General features: G+C 44.1%; 1 protein-coding gene across 1 annotated transcript; it reads right to left on the bottom strand.

Moving 5' to 3' along the window:
* Positions 1–300: 300 nt before the first annotated feature.
* Positions 301–13,824, bottom strand: LOC308574730 (uncharacterized protein; the record flags this gene model as incomplete). Its single annotated transcript, XM_081172814.1, has 8 exons — positions 13,593–13,824; positions 10,959–11,179; positions 9,164–9,331; positions 7,916–8,098; positions 5,945–6,065; positions 2,474–2,587; positions 1,718–1,883; positions 301–328 (listed from the first exon to the last, which is right to left on the bottom strand). The coding sequence occupies exons 1-8, from the start codon at positions 13,759–13,761 to the stop codon at positions 301–303; spliced, it is 1,170 nt and encodes a 389-aa protein (XP_081028940.1). The 5' UTR covers positions 13,762–13,824.
* Positions 13,825–14,527: the final 703 nt, after the last annotated feature.

A 14,527-nucleotide genomic window follows, 5' to 3' on the forward strand; every position in this document is an offset into this window, starting at 1 on the left:
TGGGCTAGACTTCGTTAGTTTGATGGGCCGCTGTTTCTGTGCTCTGATATTTGCTTTTGTAGTTCTGCTGTTTTCTTTTATGATTTGTGCCACGAGTTTTATATTGAAAGGTGGCCCAAAAGTTATGTAAACCAAGGATTAAGCTGCTGAACCAATGGCCCATCCCTCCCACAGATGAGACACACCACCCATTGCAAATGTTTATCAGACTAATGAATGCACCTCACTGGAAACTCCTTTGTAAGCAAACATGCCAGAACTTGAAACAAACCATTCTTTTGTGCTGGTTGCTACTTAGCCTCAAGACATAAGTTCCGGGATCATGGAACTGGTAAAAGAAGAGCAGGAAGTTGTCGGAGCCTGAGGCCAACTTAGCTTCTTCTGCTAGGCTGCGGAAACCTCCCCAGTCAAACTCGTGGTTTGTATTGTACAGGCTGTTGCTAAGGAAAGACACAAGACAAACATGTTGGCTGCCCAAATTATCTCGATTCCAAAAATGGTACTTGCAGTTTTAACTGTGATTCCGTCCTCCGCGCGACAGACAGGACAGCGATGCAAGATTAAACAGAATTTACGTATTAGGGAAGCTGCTATCCATTTATATCAGTTTTACCGATCACAGGAAACAGAAGGACATTCTGTGTTGACAATATTTGTGTTGATAACTACCTGCTCAGAAAATGGCAACCAAAATGATCAGGTGTGTGGAACAACTTCCATATGAGTAATGGTTAAAATATCTGGGACTTTCTAGTTTAGAAAAAAGGAAGTCCGGGGATGGGGTGAGGGTGCCATTAAAAATGATGCACGGAGTTGAGAAAGTGGGTAGCCGTTTTTATTTGCCATGCATAATCGTGGAACTGGGGGTCATACGATGAAGCTGATTGGTGAGAGATTGTGAAACAGGATGCTGAGCTAGATAGGTCTTTGATGTAATCCAGCAGGGATCTTCTGATGGAAAATGTACCATCTCAGCAAAACATCTCAGCAAAACATCTGCTTTAACTTCTCCATGGGAGTATATTTAACTGTGCAAGTAAGTTTCCCCATGGCTAACTCTTAAGAATGTGGGAGCACCCATACTTCGGAACTCCCTTATTGACATGAGGCAGGCACCCAATAAAAATATATTTGGTTAGTCAAGCCTGTTCAGACATGTAGAATGATGATCATAGAATCATAGAATTGTAGAGTTGGAAGGGACCCTTAGGATCATCTAGTCCAACTCCCTGACATACAGGAATATGCAGTTTTCTCACACGCGGATTGAACCTGCAACCTTGGCATTATCAGCATCACACTCTGATCTGGTTTTTAGCTTATCATTTATTTTAATTGTTTTTTGAATGTTTTATATAGTTGTTTTTTAACTGATAATTGCATTGTTTTGTTCTTCTGCTTTGAGTTTGTTGTTGTTTTTTTACAATCCAGCTGTATATAAATTTTATGAAATAAAATTATGAAATAAAGACATTTTGAGGCAATTTTTGTACGTTCCTTTCATTAGTAATATGTATTTGTATGCACCCTTCATGCCAGTAGACCCATTTTTGTACACATTATTTGACTGGAGAATTGCATTGCAAAATTCAGTGTGAATTTCAAAGAATGGCTGTGTTTTGGTTTGTGTGTTGTTCAGAACGGACGGACGAGGCCAGCTTGGCATTCAGTGTGAACTGAATGTAACAATGCCGCCACCCCCGCAATGCTTACTTACACATCATAAACTGGATAATGATCCTTAGAAACAATGAACATGACAATGTCGTGAATCTTGAGGCATGTAGTAGGGTTGAAGATGCCACTGAACGTCATTTTCAGGGTAGAATCGGAAGGTTGCTGGGGCCAGGACTTGTAAAATGCAAAATCTTCTTTAGATGGCCCTATGTGAACATAAAAACCAAGTGAAGCACATGAAAAGAGTTGTGTTGGTGTTGGTGTTGACCTTTAAAGCCCTAAACAGCCCCAGCCCAGTATACCTGAAGGAGCGTCTCCACTCCCATCGTTCTGCCCGGACACTGAGGTCCAGCGCCGAGGGCCTTCTGGCGGTTCCCTCACTGCAAGAAGCAAAGCTACAGGGAACCAGGCAGAGGGCCTTTTTGGTAGTGGCGCCTGCCCTGTGGAATGCCCTCCCATCAGATGTCAAAGAGAGAAACAACTACCTGACATTTAGAAGACATCTGAAGGCAGCCCTGTTCAGGGAAGTTTTTAATGTGTGACATTTTAATGTATTTTTAATCTTTGTTGGAAGCTGCCCAGAGTGGCTGGGGAAGCCCAGCCAGATGGGCGGGGTACAAATAAAAATTATTATTATTATTATTATTATTATTATTATTATTATTATTATTATTATTATTTAGGAATCTGCTCAGCGCTTGTGTGGGCTCATGCTTGTGTCAACAGGCAATTCCAACTGGGTGGTGTACAAGGATACTGTTGAGTACTACCAGAAAAAAAGCACAGTATATAATACCTGTAGATGTCATGGAGCGCAATCTATTCTGGGAGTCTAATATAACCGCATTAGAGGTAAGGAAGTAGTGCAGGAGCTCTGGTTCAGGATCGTACACCCCCAGGAATCCTCTTCCTGAAATAACATTGAACAAAACCAAATAAACCAAAGGTCATAGGCCTGCTCTCTCTGCCTAGACTTCTTCTAGGTGACCTGCATTCATCCAGGTTTGTTTACAGGGAGGTCGCATCAGTCAAGTGTTATCCACACTTTCCAATGCAGCAACAAACTGCTTTGCATATTTACTTGCAGGATCAGGCATCAGACTTGCCATATCCCAACCCATGTAAATAAGAGACCAGTAAGACTGGGTTTTGGGTCAAAACAGGCCACAACTTCATTGAATACAGTGGTACCTTGGTTCTCAAATGCCTTGGTACGCAAACGCCTTGGTTCTCAAACGCTGAAAACCCGGAAGTCAGTGTTCCGGTTTTTGAACATTTTTTGGAAGCCGAACATCAGAAGCTGTGCCTTGGTTTTGAACATTTCAGGAGAGAAACGGACTTCTGGAACGGATTAAATTTGGTGCTTTTGTTTTTGCGATTTATTTTGCCTTTTTGTATTTGAGGCTTTTTCGGTTAATTTGTTTTTGTGACTGTGTGGAACCCAGTTCAGCTACTGATTGATTGATTGTGCTACTGTGGAAATGGATAGAAGCCAAACAATGACTATCATCAGTGAAGGTAATTAATTTTAATTTTTATCATCTACAATACTGTCTTATTTATTTTATAGTACAGTACATTGATTATTGCTTTGATTTTATGGATCAATGGTCTCATCAGATAGTAAAATTCATGTTAAATTGCTGTTTTAGGGGTTGTTTGGTCTGGAACGGATTAATCCATTTTGCATTTCTATGGGGAAGCGCATCTTGGTTTTGGAAGACTTTGGTTTTGGAACAGACTTCCGGAACGGATTAAGTTTGAGAACCAAGGTACCACTGTACAGATGAAAGAGATTTGGTTTGGGCATGGGGCAATCTAAATACTTCCGGCCCGCCAGCTGGAAGTGACGTGTGGTCAATCCAGGCGGGGGTTCCTAAGACTTACAACTAATAGGGTGACCCACGCAGGGACTGCCATCTGGGGGAAAACCTTCAGCCCTGGCCCCCCTGGGCACGCAGACATGGCCACTCCCCCTAGATCCCTTTAACACAGCGTTTCTCAACCTGTGGGTCCCCAGGTGTTGTTGGACTACAACTCCCATCATCCCTGAGCTCAGGCCTTGCTAGCTAGGGGTGATGGGAGTTGTAGTCCAACAACATCTGGGGACCCACAGGTTGAGAAAGGCTGCTTTAACGGGATACCCCAGTGTTTGGAGGGGCAGGTGGGGATTACAACCTCAAGGGAATCCCTCCATTGGCTCCGCCCCCTGGCACAACCCATGTCCCAGCCTGCATTCCCATTGGCCAATACAGGGTGCAGGCTAGATCTGGCTCCTGATAGGTGGCAGGGGCTTATGCCCTCACCACCTATCGGGAAGGGCACTGCTGTTTGAATTCCACCGTCGGGACCCCAGTGAAACCTCTTCCGTCCAGCAATGCTGCCACACCAAGAAAGGTGAGTGGTCTTGTTAGTTAGTTTGTTCTTAAAGTATTAATCAACTGCTTAATTTTAAAGAATAATAATCCCTGAGCAGTGTTCAACTTAAAATCAATTTAAAATATAATCAAAACAAAAATACAACATGAAGCCAGTAAAAGTGGCAGTATAAAAGCAATTCAGATAATTCAAACAAATAATAATAAAACGACAACAGGGTCTGATCTGAAGGGCCAGGGTAAGCCTGGCAAAATGTTATTTCATTGCAAGACACTTAATGCAATGGAGGAGTGCTGCTTGACATGCAGAAGGTTCAACCCCTGGTATCTCAGCGCTTCACATTTCCACACCAGTTTGCATTTTAATATAATTTCTGTTATGTGCTGAAGTTCTCACCCTGGGCCAGCAGGGGGATACTGTAGATAGTTATGCAAATAAGGGATCGAAAGTGACGTTCAGTGATTGGATAGTTACAGAAAGTTGTTATAGTTACGTTGTACTGGAGCTCTATATAAGCAGGCTGACTGAGCACTTCAGCTCAGTTCTGTTCTGGCCTCTGAATAAACAAGAGCTGTTTGAAGAATCGCTGTGTTGTCTGATATGTTCACCCACAACTTAACAATTTCCTCCTAATATAAACATTTGTATGCAATTTTGTGTTATATGTTTTTGCAGAACAATTTCCATTAAAACAATGCATTTTCGTATATGTTATTTTCACCAATTTATGCATTTTTATGGACATTTTGTCACCATATATGTATTTTTGTACATACTGCTTGGCTGGACACCTGCACTGCAATATTTATAAATGTGTGAATTTTGAAGAATGGGCTGTGTTTTGGTTCTTGTGTTGTTTTGGAAAGTATGAAGTCATTTCGGCTTTCAATGAGAACTCTCCCCTAAGTAATTGTGGTTCATCTTTTTCTTTACTTTTTTTTTGTTCTTGTCTATGTTTGTTCTTACTACACTTTACTTCGAACCCACTCTCTAGATGTGCTTTGCAAGACGAGCAGTCTAAAAATGTTTTTAAATAAATAAAACACAATCACTTTATCTCTGGAGCTTCGAGGCCAACTGGCAAATGAATTGCTTTTGATTTACCACATTTGTCTGTAGAAATCAAACACCAAGCCAAATACGGTTATTTGTACAAGCCAAAAACAGCAGTGGAGTTTCTTTAGGTAATGACAGATATATCTAAATTGTGCGCTTAAATCAGTCTTCTGCTATGCTGTCAGGAAACAGAGGATACAGGAAAACACACAACACACAGAGAGAGTAATCATAGGGAAGGCAGAATATTAATCAAACAGGATTAAGATTGGAAAACTGTAAGAAAAAGAGAGATCGGATGTGATGTTGTCATTCCAGCATCCAACTAGAATTTGGGAGACCTGAGTTCAAATTTCCCCTGTCATAAAGATCACTAGGTGACCTTCAGCTGGTCACTGTCTCTCAGTGCAGCCTAATTCACAGGGTTGTTCTGAAGATAAAATGGAGAGGGTGGATGGAGCCAGGTACACTAAAGGTAAAGGTAAAGGTAAAGGGACCACTGACCTTTAGGTCCAGTCGTGACCGACTCTGGGGTTGCGGCGCTCATCTCACTTGATTGCCGTTTACCTTCCCGCCGGAGCGGTACCTATTTATCTACTTTCACTTTGACATGCTTTCGAACTGCTAGGTTGGCAGGAGCAGGGACCGAGCAACGGGAGCTCACCCCGTCATGGAGATTCAAACCACCGACCTTCTGATCAGCAAGTCCTAGGCTCTGTGGTTTAACCCACAGCGCCACCCGTGTCGCCAGGTACGCTACCTTGAGCTATTTGGAGGGAAAAGGCATTATAAATGCAATCCATAAATCAAAAGGACAGAACCTGTCCCTTACCACTTGTTTTTACCACATATACAGGACACGATTTCTTGTTCTCCTCTGAGGTGCACCCATTTAGCATGTGGAAATCTAACAGCTGCAGCGACGCTCTTATCTCTTCCAATAAAACATCAAGCTATAAAGAATTGAAAGGAGAAGTCTTCAGAGCCCAGGCTTCACATCCTGGCAGTATTTGCACTGATGGGCCATCAGTTTGGATGTACACAATGGAACTGGCTAAAGCTAAAGTACATTTTGCATCAATATGCAGGGGTGCCAAAAGGAACCTCTACATTAGGGCTGCATAAGTTGTGGTCCTCTGGTTGCTATTGGACTTTGCTGGTTCACCTGGATGTGGGATGGGGTGCTATCTTGTTGTTGGCTTCAGGCAGTGGAAAGTCTTGATCTGGCCTGAGTGCCATTGACGCTTCACCCCAATGAAAAGCAGGGTTGCAACCAAGCAGCATCAGTGGCAGAGAGACAAAGGCTGTTTGCACATTACTGCTATAAAGCCGCAACTAGGTCACTCTTTTTCTCAATTCATGTTGACGTTGGTTTGAGGGAAAGTGCATCAGAACACAGTGTTTCCTAAGAAATGACAGAATAGATCTGGACTGTGGCTAGTGTTGTTTGTGCATCTCTTCTCAGTTCCACGATGGGAGCACATTGGGTGCAGTGCAAACAAGAGTCTGCACACGGCCTTAGCAACAAGACCATTGGGAAGGCAGGTGGGAGTATGTTGGCCCACTAGCCCACCCCACACCTGCCTTGTCAATGCAGCTTCCCAACAAAACAAGTTGCTTATGATCAGCAGTGTACTGACAAATTCAGAAGTGCAGGATCACTCCATAATAGTCATGGCTAGGCTTCCTTGGAGCCACACCCCCTTCTAAGATTATAAATCTAAGATTATGCAATAACCTAATGCAATAATAATAATGAGGGATGCATTGCAACAATCAATACAGATCTTCACATGTTGCCTTTCAGCTACTTCTATTATTTTCTGTGCACATGATTCAGAATGCTCCAGTATCCTTTTTTTGGGAGTGACTTAAATGGGGTTTTCCTCCAAGTTCCATTGTATGAAACAAAACTTGCACACCATTCTCTTGAAACTGTAGCACCTTGTGTTTTTCCCTGTTCCCAAATGCTGAGCTTTGGAGCATAAAGAACAATTCCTCCTCGTTGTTCTTCCTGAGTGCCTTCTCCAGAGTGACCCTAGGAGCCAATCCTCAGTGGCTGACTCACTGCCTTTCACTCTGATTGGCTCCAATAAGCACAAAGGGAGGGATGCCCTCTTCCCGGGCCCTAAGAAAGTCAGGTTATCCTCCACCAGGGCCTTCTCAGTGATGGCTCGGACCTGGTGGAATGCTCTGTCCCATGAGACCAGGGCCCTGCAGGATTTAACTTCCTTCCACAGGGCCTGTAAGACAGAGCTATTCCGCCTGGCTTTCAATTTGAACTTAGCCTGATCTTTTATTCCCCTTCCTTCCCTCCCCCTCCCCTTTTTATGAAGATTACCCGCTCTGGATCCCACAGCTAATTCTCCCCTGGTCTCCTCGCTGGCCCAAATAGGACTAATTTAGCCAGCTAGCCCTGGTGATCATCAAATGTTTATTGGATGGATTTCCGCCCAAATTGATTTTTGAATTCTGAATTTATTGTTATTCACATTTTATACTGTATTTTATGCTGTTTTTTTGTTGCAGCAATTAGGTGTTTTAAATTTGATGTTAGCCACCCTGAGCCCAGTTTTCTGAACCGGGAAGGGCAGGGTATAAATAAAAATGTATTATTTATTATTATTATTATTCTCAGTGGCTAATAACGCTCCCCTTTCATGCTGATTGGGCAGCTCTATTTCACCAGAGACAGGGACCCTGCTGGCAACCTGTTAGCAGAAATAGCCAAGGGTCTTTAACCCCGTGTGAGCCTAGCCTGTTACACTTCTGCTGATGAGTTCTGGTTCTTTTTGTTTTTTACCTGGCTCCCGTTTCTGAAGGCCAAAGAAAACCGGGCCGATTCTTTTTCACTGACAAATTGGAAAATTCTCCTTTGTCGTCTTCGGCACAGGCGGTTGCACAGACTGTCCAGGTTGTCCGCTTGGCAAAGGCAGAGGCCAAGAACTTTGTCATATCCCTGATAATCTTTGGGGAGAGCACAAACCTAGTAGAGAAAATGAGATGAACGTAAGGGCTGGCACTCAGTGGGGCTGATCCAATGAAGCTGAATGCTGGAAGATTTGGGGGAGACAAAAGAAAGGGTATATTTAGACAGTGCAAAATTAAACTACAGAATTCACTTCCACAGGAGGCAGTCATGGTGACCACCAACTTGGATGACTTTGGAAGGCTACATTCTACCTTCACTGAGAAGAATATCTGCTGCTCAGAATCACAAGGTGGGAGACGGCTGTTGTCCTTAAATCCTGCTTGTGGACTTTCAGTAATGGACATCTGGTTGTCAGGACTCTGGAAACTGGCCAAAAAGGTGATCCACGACTCCAAAAAAAGGACTGAAAATGTGATCTGTGGGTCAGGAAGCCTACAAAGGACTGAAAACATGACCCGCAGGTTAGGACTTGGAACGATGATCTGCTGGTCAGTCCTCTGAAAAATGACTGTAAACATCACTGCAAACATGAGCGAAAATGTCACCCACAAATCAAGATTCTGAAAAATGAGCTGCTGCTTGACAGATGTGCTCAGAGCAGAGGACAATGAGTGTGGGAGTAGCTGCTTCAGCTTTGAATTCATCTTTAGGTGGGAAGTTGAAACACTCTCCTCTTTTGTACATTCCGGTCCAGCTCCGCTTGCTGTCAAAGGTGCTAATTAGGAGCTAAGGAAATCCTGAAAAACCTGAGCAGCGACCTAGCTGAAATCTAAAGCCTTGCTAGACCTTAGATCCAAGCTGTTTGGCACTTCAGGTTTTGTAATATTGTTGTGACTGAGAAGCTGCAGCACCAGCAGAATTTACCATGAGCAATGGCTGTGTCCTTTGGCAGTTGGCAAGCTTGGCGCTTGGGAAATCTACCGAAACTGAGGGCACGGTTGCTTAAGAAACTTCAGATGAAGGGAAACTGACTGGAAATGGGCAAAGCTGGAAGGATCAGTTACCGAAAATGAAGCAAGAGAATTTAGACTTTTTTAAAAAAAAAACAAAAACCCAAGCATTACTCACAGCCATTCAGTGGGAACGGGCTGACTTGTGTTAAGACATAACTTGCAGTACCTTGTCTGAGCAGTAGTGGCGCCATCCTTCCTGAGTTAAGCATTGCCCCTCTTCGTTCCGGACAGCACCATCTCTACAGATGTCATACATCTGCTTGACGCAGTCCCATCTCCGGTCTTCTATAGGGCTTTTATACCCAGGGGAACACGGGCATTGGGCATCACTAGGCTGCAATGAGAATACGATGCCTGTGTTTTGCATTTATTTGTTTTTGTTAGCTCAGTGATTCACACCACTTTTCTTGATTTATTCTTAATTTGAAAGAAAGAAAGAGAGAGAGAGAGAGAGAGAGAGAGAGAGAGAGGGGGAGAGGAAGGAAGGAAGGAAGGAAGGAAGGAAGGAAGGAAGGAAGGAAGGAAGGAAGGAAGGAAGGAAGGTGGGTGTGTTCCTCTAGAATTAAAAAAGGTAACCAAAATGTCCCAAACCACAGGGCATCTTTCCCTATGGGGAAAGGCTACAAAGTCTGCGGCATTTTATTTTAGAGGAAGGTTCAATCTATGGCATCTCCATGAAGGGCTGGGAATTGCCTGCTAGTCAGCATCATCAATATTGAGCTGGATGGACCAGTGGTCTGAGTTGGTATAAAGCAGCTTCCTATGTTCCTATAGCTTAAGGGAGGGACTATAGCTCAGGGGCAGGGCATCTGTTTTGCATGTAGAAGGTGTCCCAGGTTCAATCCCCAGCACCTCCAGGGAGGGCTAGGACTATCCTCTGCCTGAAACCCTGTAGAGCTGCTGTCAGTGTAGACAATAGTGAGTTATATGGAGCATGAGACTCTTAGGACTCAGCTAGTTACCGGTAAGTAAAGAAGCAATGATTTGAATGCGCTATAAAGATGCAACACCAGATGGCATCAGAGAGCAAGAACTTTTCGTACATGATTTTCCATAGGTTCCGTAGGTTATAAAGCTCCCCTTTGGTTATAACAATCTAATTTCTGACTTATTTATAGCATTTCCCCCCTGTGTGTAGATCCACCCCCTATCTCAGGGCCGTGGGTTCAAACCCCACATTGGGTGAAAGATCCCTGCATTTCAGGGGGTTGGACTAGATGATCCTTGTGGTCCCTTCCAGCTCTATGATTCTATGATCTATGGAGCAGTATTCTGGCTTGAAAAGGAACCTTTTCCACTAGGAAGTGGGAGGATATCAACAAAGTTTATAAAATTATGCATAGGATGGAGAATGTGCTAGGGAGAAGGTGTTCTCTTAGCACTAGAATTCAGGAACATCCAATGGAAGCATTTGGTGGGAGGTTCAAGGATGGGCAAAATGCAGGACATCCTTTTAAGTGGTTTGTGGAATTTAAGGCCACCAGATGCAGTCATATTGGGGACGCGGGTGGCGCTGTGGGTTAAACCACAGAGCAAAGGACTTGCTGATCAGAAGGTCGGTGGTTCAAATCCCTGCAGCGGGGTGAGCTTCCTTGCTCGGTCCCTGCTCCTGCCAACCTAGTAGTTCAAAAGTACGTCAAAAGTGCAAGTAGATAAATAGGTACCACTCCAGCGGGAAGGTAAACGGCATTTCCGTGCGCTGCTCTGGTTTGCCAGAAGCGGCTTAGTCATGGTGGCCACATGACCCGGAAGCTGTATGCCGGCTCCCTCGGCCAATAAAGCAAGATGAGCACTGCAACCCCAGAGTCGGCCACGACTGGACCTAATGGTCAGGGGCCCCTTTACCTTTACCTTTAGATGCAGTCATGGCTACTCTTTTACTTGACTTTGGAAGGTGCTTGGACAAATACATAGAGGATGAGGGCGCTTCCAGCTGACCCACCTATTCAGCCTGCAGTTACCTGGAACACTCGGCCTTCCCGAAGGCAGACACACGTTCTTTGACCTTCCTTGGGCTGCACAGCCTCCGAGCCACATGGGAAGCAAGCTGCTTGGCCCAGCTTAGCATTGAAGAAGTTCACAGGGCAGGCCACACACAAATGGGAGGGAGACCTTCCTGTTGAGCGAAAGGTGCCTTCTGGGCACGGGAGAGGGGCTGAATCGCTACCCAGGCAGAAAAAACCTGAAGGCAGAATGCATGATATGAAATTGGGGTGAATTCAGGGATGTTGACAGGTAATGTTATGAAGCACTTACCTTCAAAGGATGGACTCTGGATGAGGATTTCAGTTGGAAACTTTGAGTTGCCTGTGATGCATTGGATATCACCCTTGCTTTATAAGGTTAACAGCACATCAATCACTCAGCAGCAAAACAAAGACCCTTCATCTCCTAAAGGCCATAAATGCAATATGCAATTTATCTGCAATTTTGTGCTATCACAGTTTGGCTCTTAACCTACATGGATAATGAGAAATCTGTGTTGTTACTAAGATGTTAAAGGCATGGTGAGGTTTTTTGTTTTATTGTTTTTTAAATTATTTATTTCAGTTAAGCAATCATTCAAATATTTCACAGAGTTATAGAATCTTAGAGCTGGAAGTGCAACCCCTGCAAGGCAGGAATCTCAGCTAAAGCATCTTTGACAGATGGCCACCCAACCTCTATTTAAAAACTTCCAAGGAAGGAAAGTCCCTCACCTCTCGTGGGAGACTGTTCCACTGCTGAACAGCTCTTACTGTCAGAAGGTTTTTCCGAATGTTTAGTCGGAATCTCCTTTCTTGCAACTTGAAGCCATGGGTTCGAGTCCTACCCTCCAGAGCAGGAGAAAACAAGCATGCTCCCTCCTCCATGTGACAGCTCTTAAGATATTTGAAGATGACTATCCTATCTCCATGGGATGTGAGTGGCGCTGTGGGTTAAACCGCAGAGCCTAGGACTTGCCGATCAGAAGGTTGGCGGTTCAAATCCCTGCAACCGGGTGAGCTCCCGTTGCTCGGTCCCTGCTCCTGCCAACCTAGCAGTTCGAAAGCATGTCAAAGTGCAAGTAGATAAATAGATACTGCTACGGCGGGAAGGTAAACGGCCTTTCTATGTGCTGCTCTGGTTCGCCAGAAGCGGCTTAGTCATGCTGGCCACATGACCTGGAAGTTGTACACCGGCTTCCTCGGCCAGTAAAGCAAGATGAGCGCCGCAACCCCAGAGTCGGCCACGACTGGACCTAATGGTCAGGGGTCCCTTTACCTATCCTATCTCCTCTCAATCTCCTCTTTTCCAGGCTAAACATACCCAGCTCCTTCAAGCGCTCCTCATAAGGCTTAGTTTCCACACCTTTGACCATCTTGGTTGCCCTCCTCCTCAGCACACGTTCCAGCTTGTCAACATTGTGGCACCCAGAATTGGACACAGTGTTCCAGGTGTGGTCTGACCAAGGCAGAATAGAGTGGTACTATTACTTCCCTTGATCTGGACACTATACTTCTGTTGATGCAGCCTAGAATAGCATTAGCTTTTTTTTTTTTGCTGCTGCATCACACTGTTGACTCATGTTAAGCTTGTGGTCCACCAAGACCCCTAGATCCTTTTCACATGTACTGCTAGTAAGCCAGGTGTCCCCCCCCCCCATCTTATATTTGTTCATCAGGTTCTTCCTGCCTAACTGCAGAATCTTTTGTTTGTCCCTACTGAAATTCATTTTGTTAGCTTGCCCCCAGTTCTCCAATCTGTTAAGGTCATTTTGAATTCTGATTCTGTCTTCTGTGGTATTAGCTACCCCTCCCAGTTTGGTGTCATCTGCAAATTTGATGAGCATCTCCTCAATTCCTGCATCCAAGTCATTTATAAAGATGTTGAACAAAACGGGCCCAGGACAGAACCCTGCGGCACCCCACTTGTCACTTTTCCCCAGCATGACGAGGAACCATTAATGAGTACTTTTTAGGTTCTGTCAGTCAACTAACTACAAATCCACCTAACAGTTACCTCGTTCAACCCACATTTTACCAGCTTCCTTTCAAGAATATAGTGGGGGGCTTTGTCAAAAGCCTTACTGAAATCAAGATACAGTAATTCCATCAAGAAGAGAAATCAGATTGGTCTGGCATGACTTATTTTTGAGAAACCCATGTTGGGCCTTAGTAGTCACAGCATTCTTTTCTAAATGCTCACAGATCAATTGTTGAGTTATCTGTTCTAGGACCTTCCCTAGTATTGATAAGCTCACCGGTTGGTAGTTACCTGGGTCTTCCTCCCCCCCCCCCTTTTGAAGATGGGGACAACATTTGCCTGCCTCCAGTCTGTAGCGACCTCAACTGTTCTCCCATAATTCTCAAAGATAATAGACAAAGGGTCTGAATTACACCTGCAAGTTCCTTCATTACCCTTGGATGCAGCTCATCAGGCCCTGGAGATTTGAATTCATTTAAAGGAGGTGTTCCCTTACTACCTCTTTTCCTATCTTGGGCTGCAGCCCCCTCCTTACACCATTTATTCTGTTATCACCATGTTGGGCATCGCTGAAGAAAAATCTAGCAAACACAACAAACAAGTGCAGCTTAAAAAGCAAACAGGCAAATCATTATTCGGCTACTTTATACCTGCTGGGCATGTCGAAGGGTTTCTTTGTCTTCTTGTGCAATTAAACTCATTCTCACAATCTTCTCCTTGTAGTTGCAAATTTCCAGTGTGGCCAGAAATGAAAGCAAACAAAATAAAGATAAGGCCAAGCATATTTCGTGGATTCAAAACATTCAGTTGTTTCAGCATTGATGGGCTTCCACTTTTAAATATTTCAGTATAGTAAGAGTGTGTAAATTAAACAAGGTGGAAATGGATCCCTCAGGATCAGATGACATAGCTGAGTTGCACTAGAACAGCTTTCACAAACCTGGTGCCATTAGCTCCAGGCAGCTATGTTTCAAAACCCAATTGAAGTCCAAAATTTCTGAAGAGCATCAGATTGGGAAAGGGTGCAGTAGAATATCAAGGACAGGTGTAGCGATCTCACTAATTGACTTCCAATCAGTTTGTGAAATTCACATATGCAGGTTTCCAGTGCAGAGTAACTTAGGCCCCAACGGGTCTACTCTGAGTAGGATGAGAACTGTCTATAACATTGTGTCTTAAGCTCCCATGCTTTCCTGTTCTGATTCCTGGGTGGAATCTAGACATATATTAAAAAACGCTGTGAAAACGCTTTTTTAAAAAACGTTTTGAAAAATATATTGAATTTGCCATAAGCTCACCATTGCCATCTAGTGCCACATTTGTATAAGGCACTTAAAACATTGTATTTGCTGCTGAAGAGCTGCTGAGTCACTGGACCTATGCTATGCTAGGAGAAGTGCTGCAAACTGGAATTCTCCCTTATGTGCAGCTACAACTGAACATTGCCTGGCTGGGAAACTGATTCATTAGCCCACTGCAAAAGCAGGAAAGCTCAGCTCTGTGGTGGTAAGGGAATTCACCCTTGCTGCGTTGTCAATTCAATTTGAAAAGTGTACTCTACTCCCAATAGGTGGCAGCAATGCTT

The sequence above is a fragment of the Podarcis bocagei genome, assembly GCF_964188305.1.
Source record: "Podarcis bocagei genome assembly, chromosome: 15".
Classification (NCBI taxonomy): domain Eukaryota; kingdom Metazoa; phylum Chordata; class Lepidosauria; order Squamata; family Lacertidae; genus Podarcis; species Podarcis bocagei.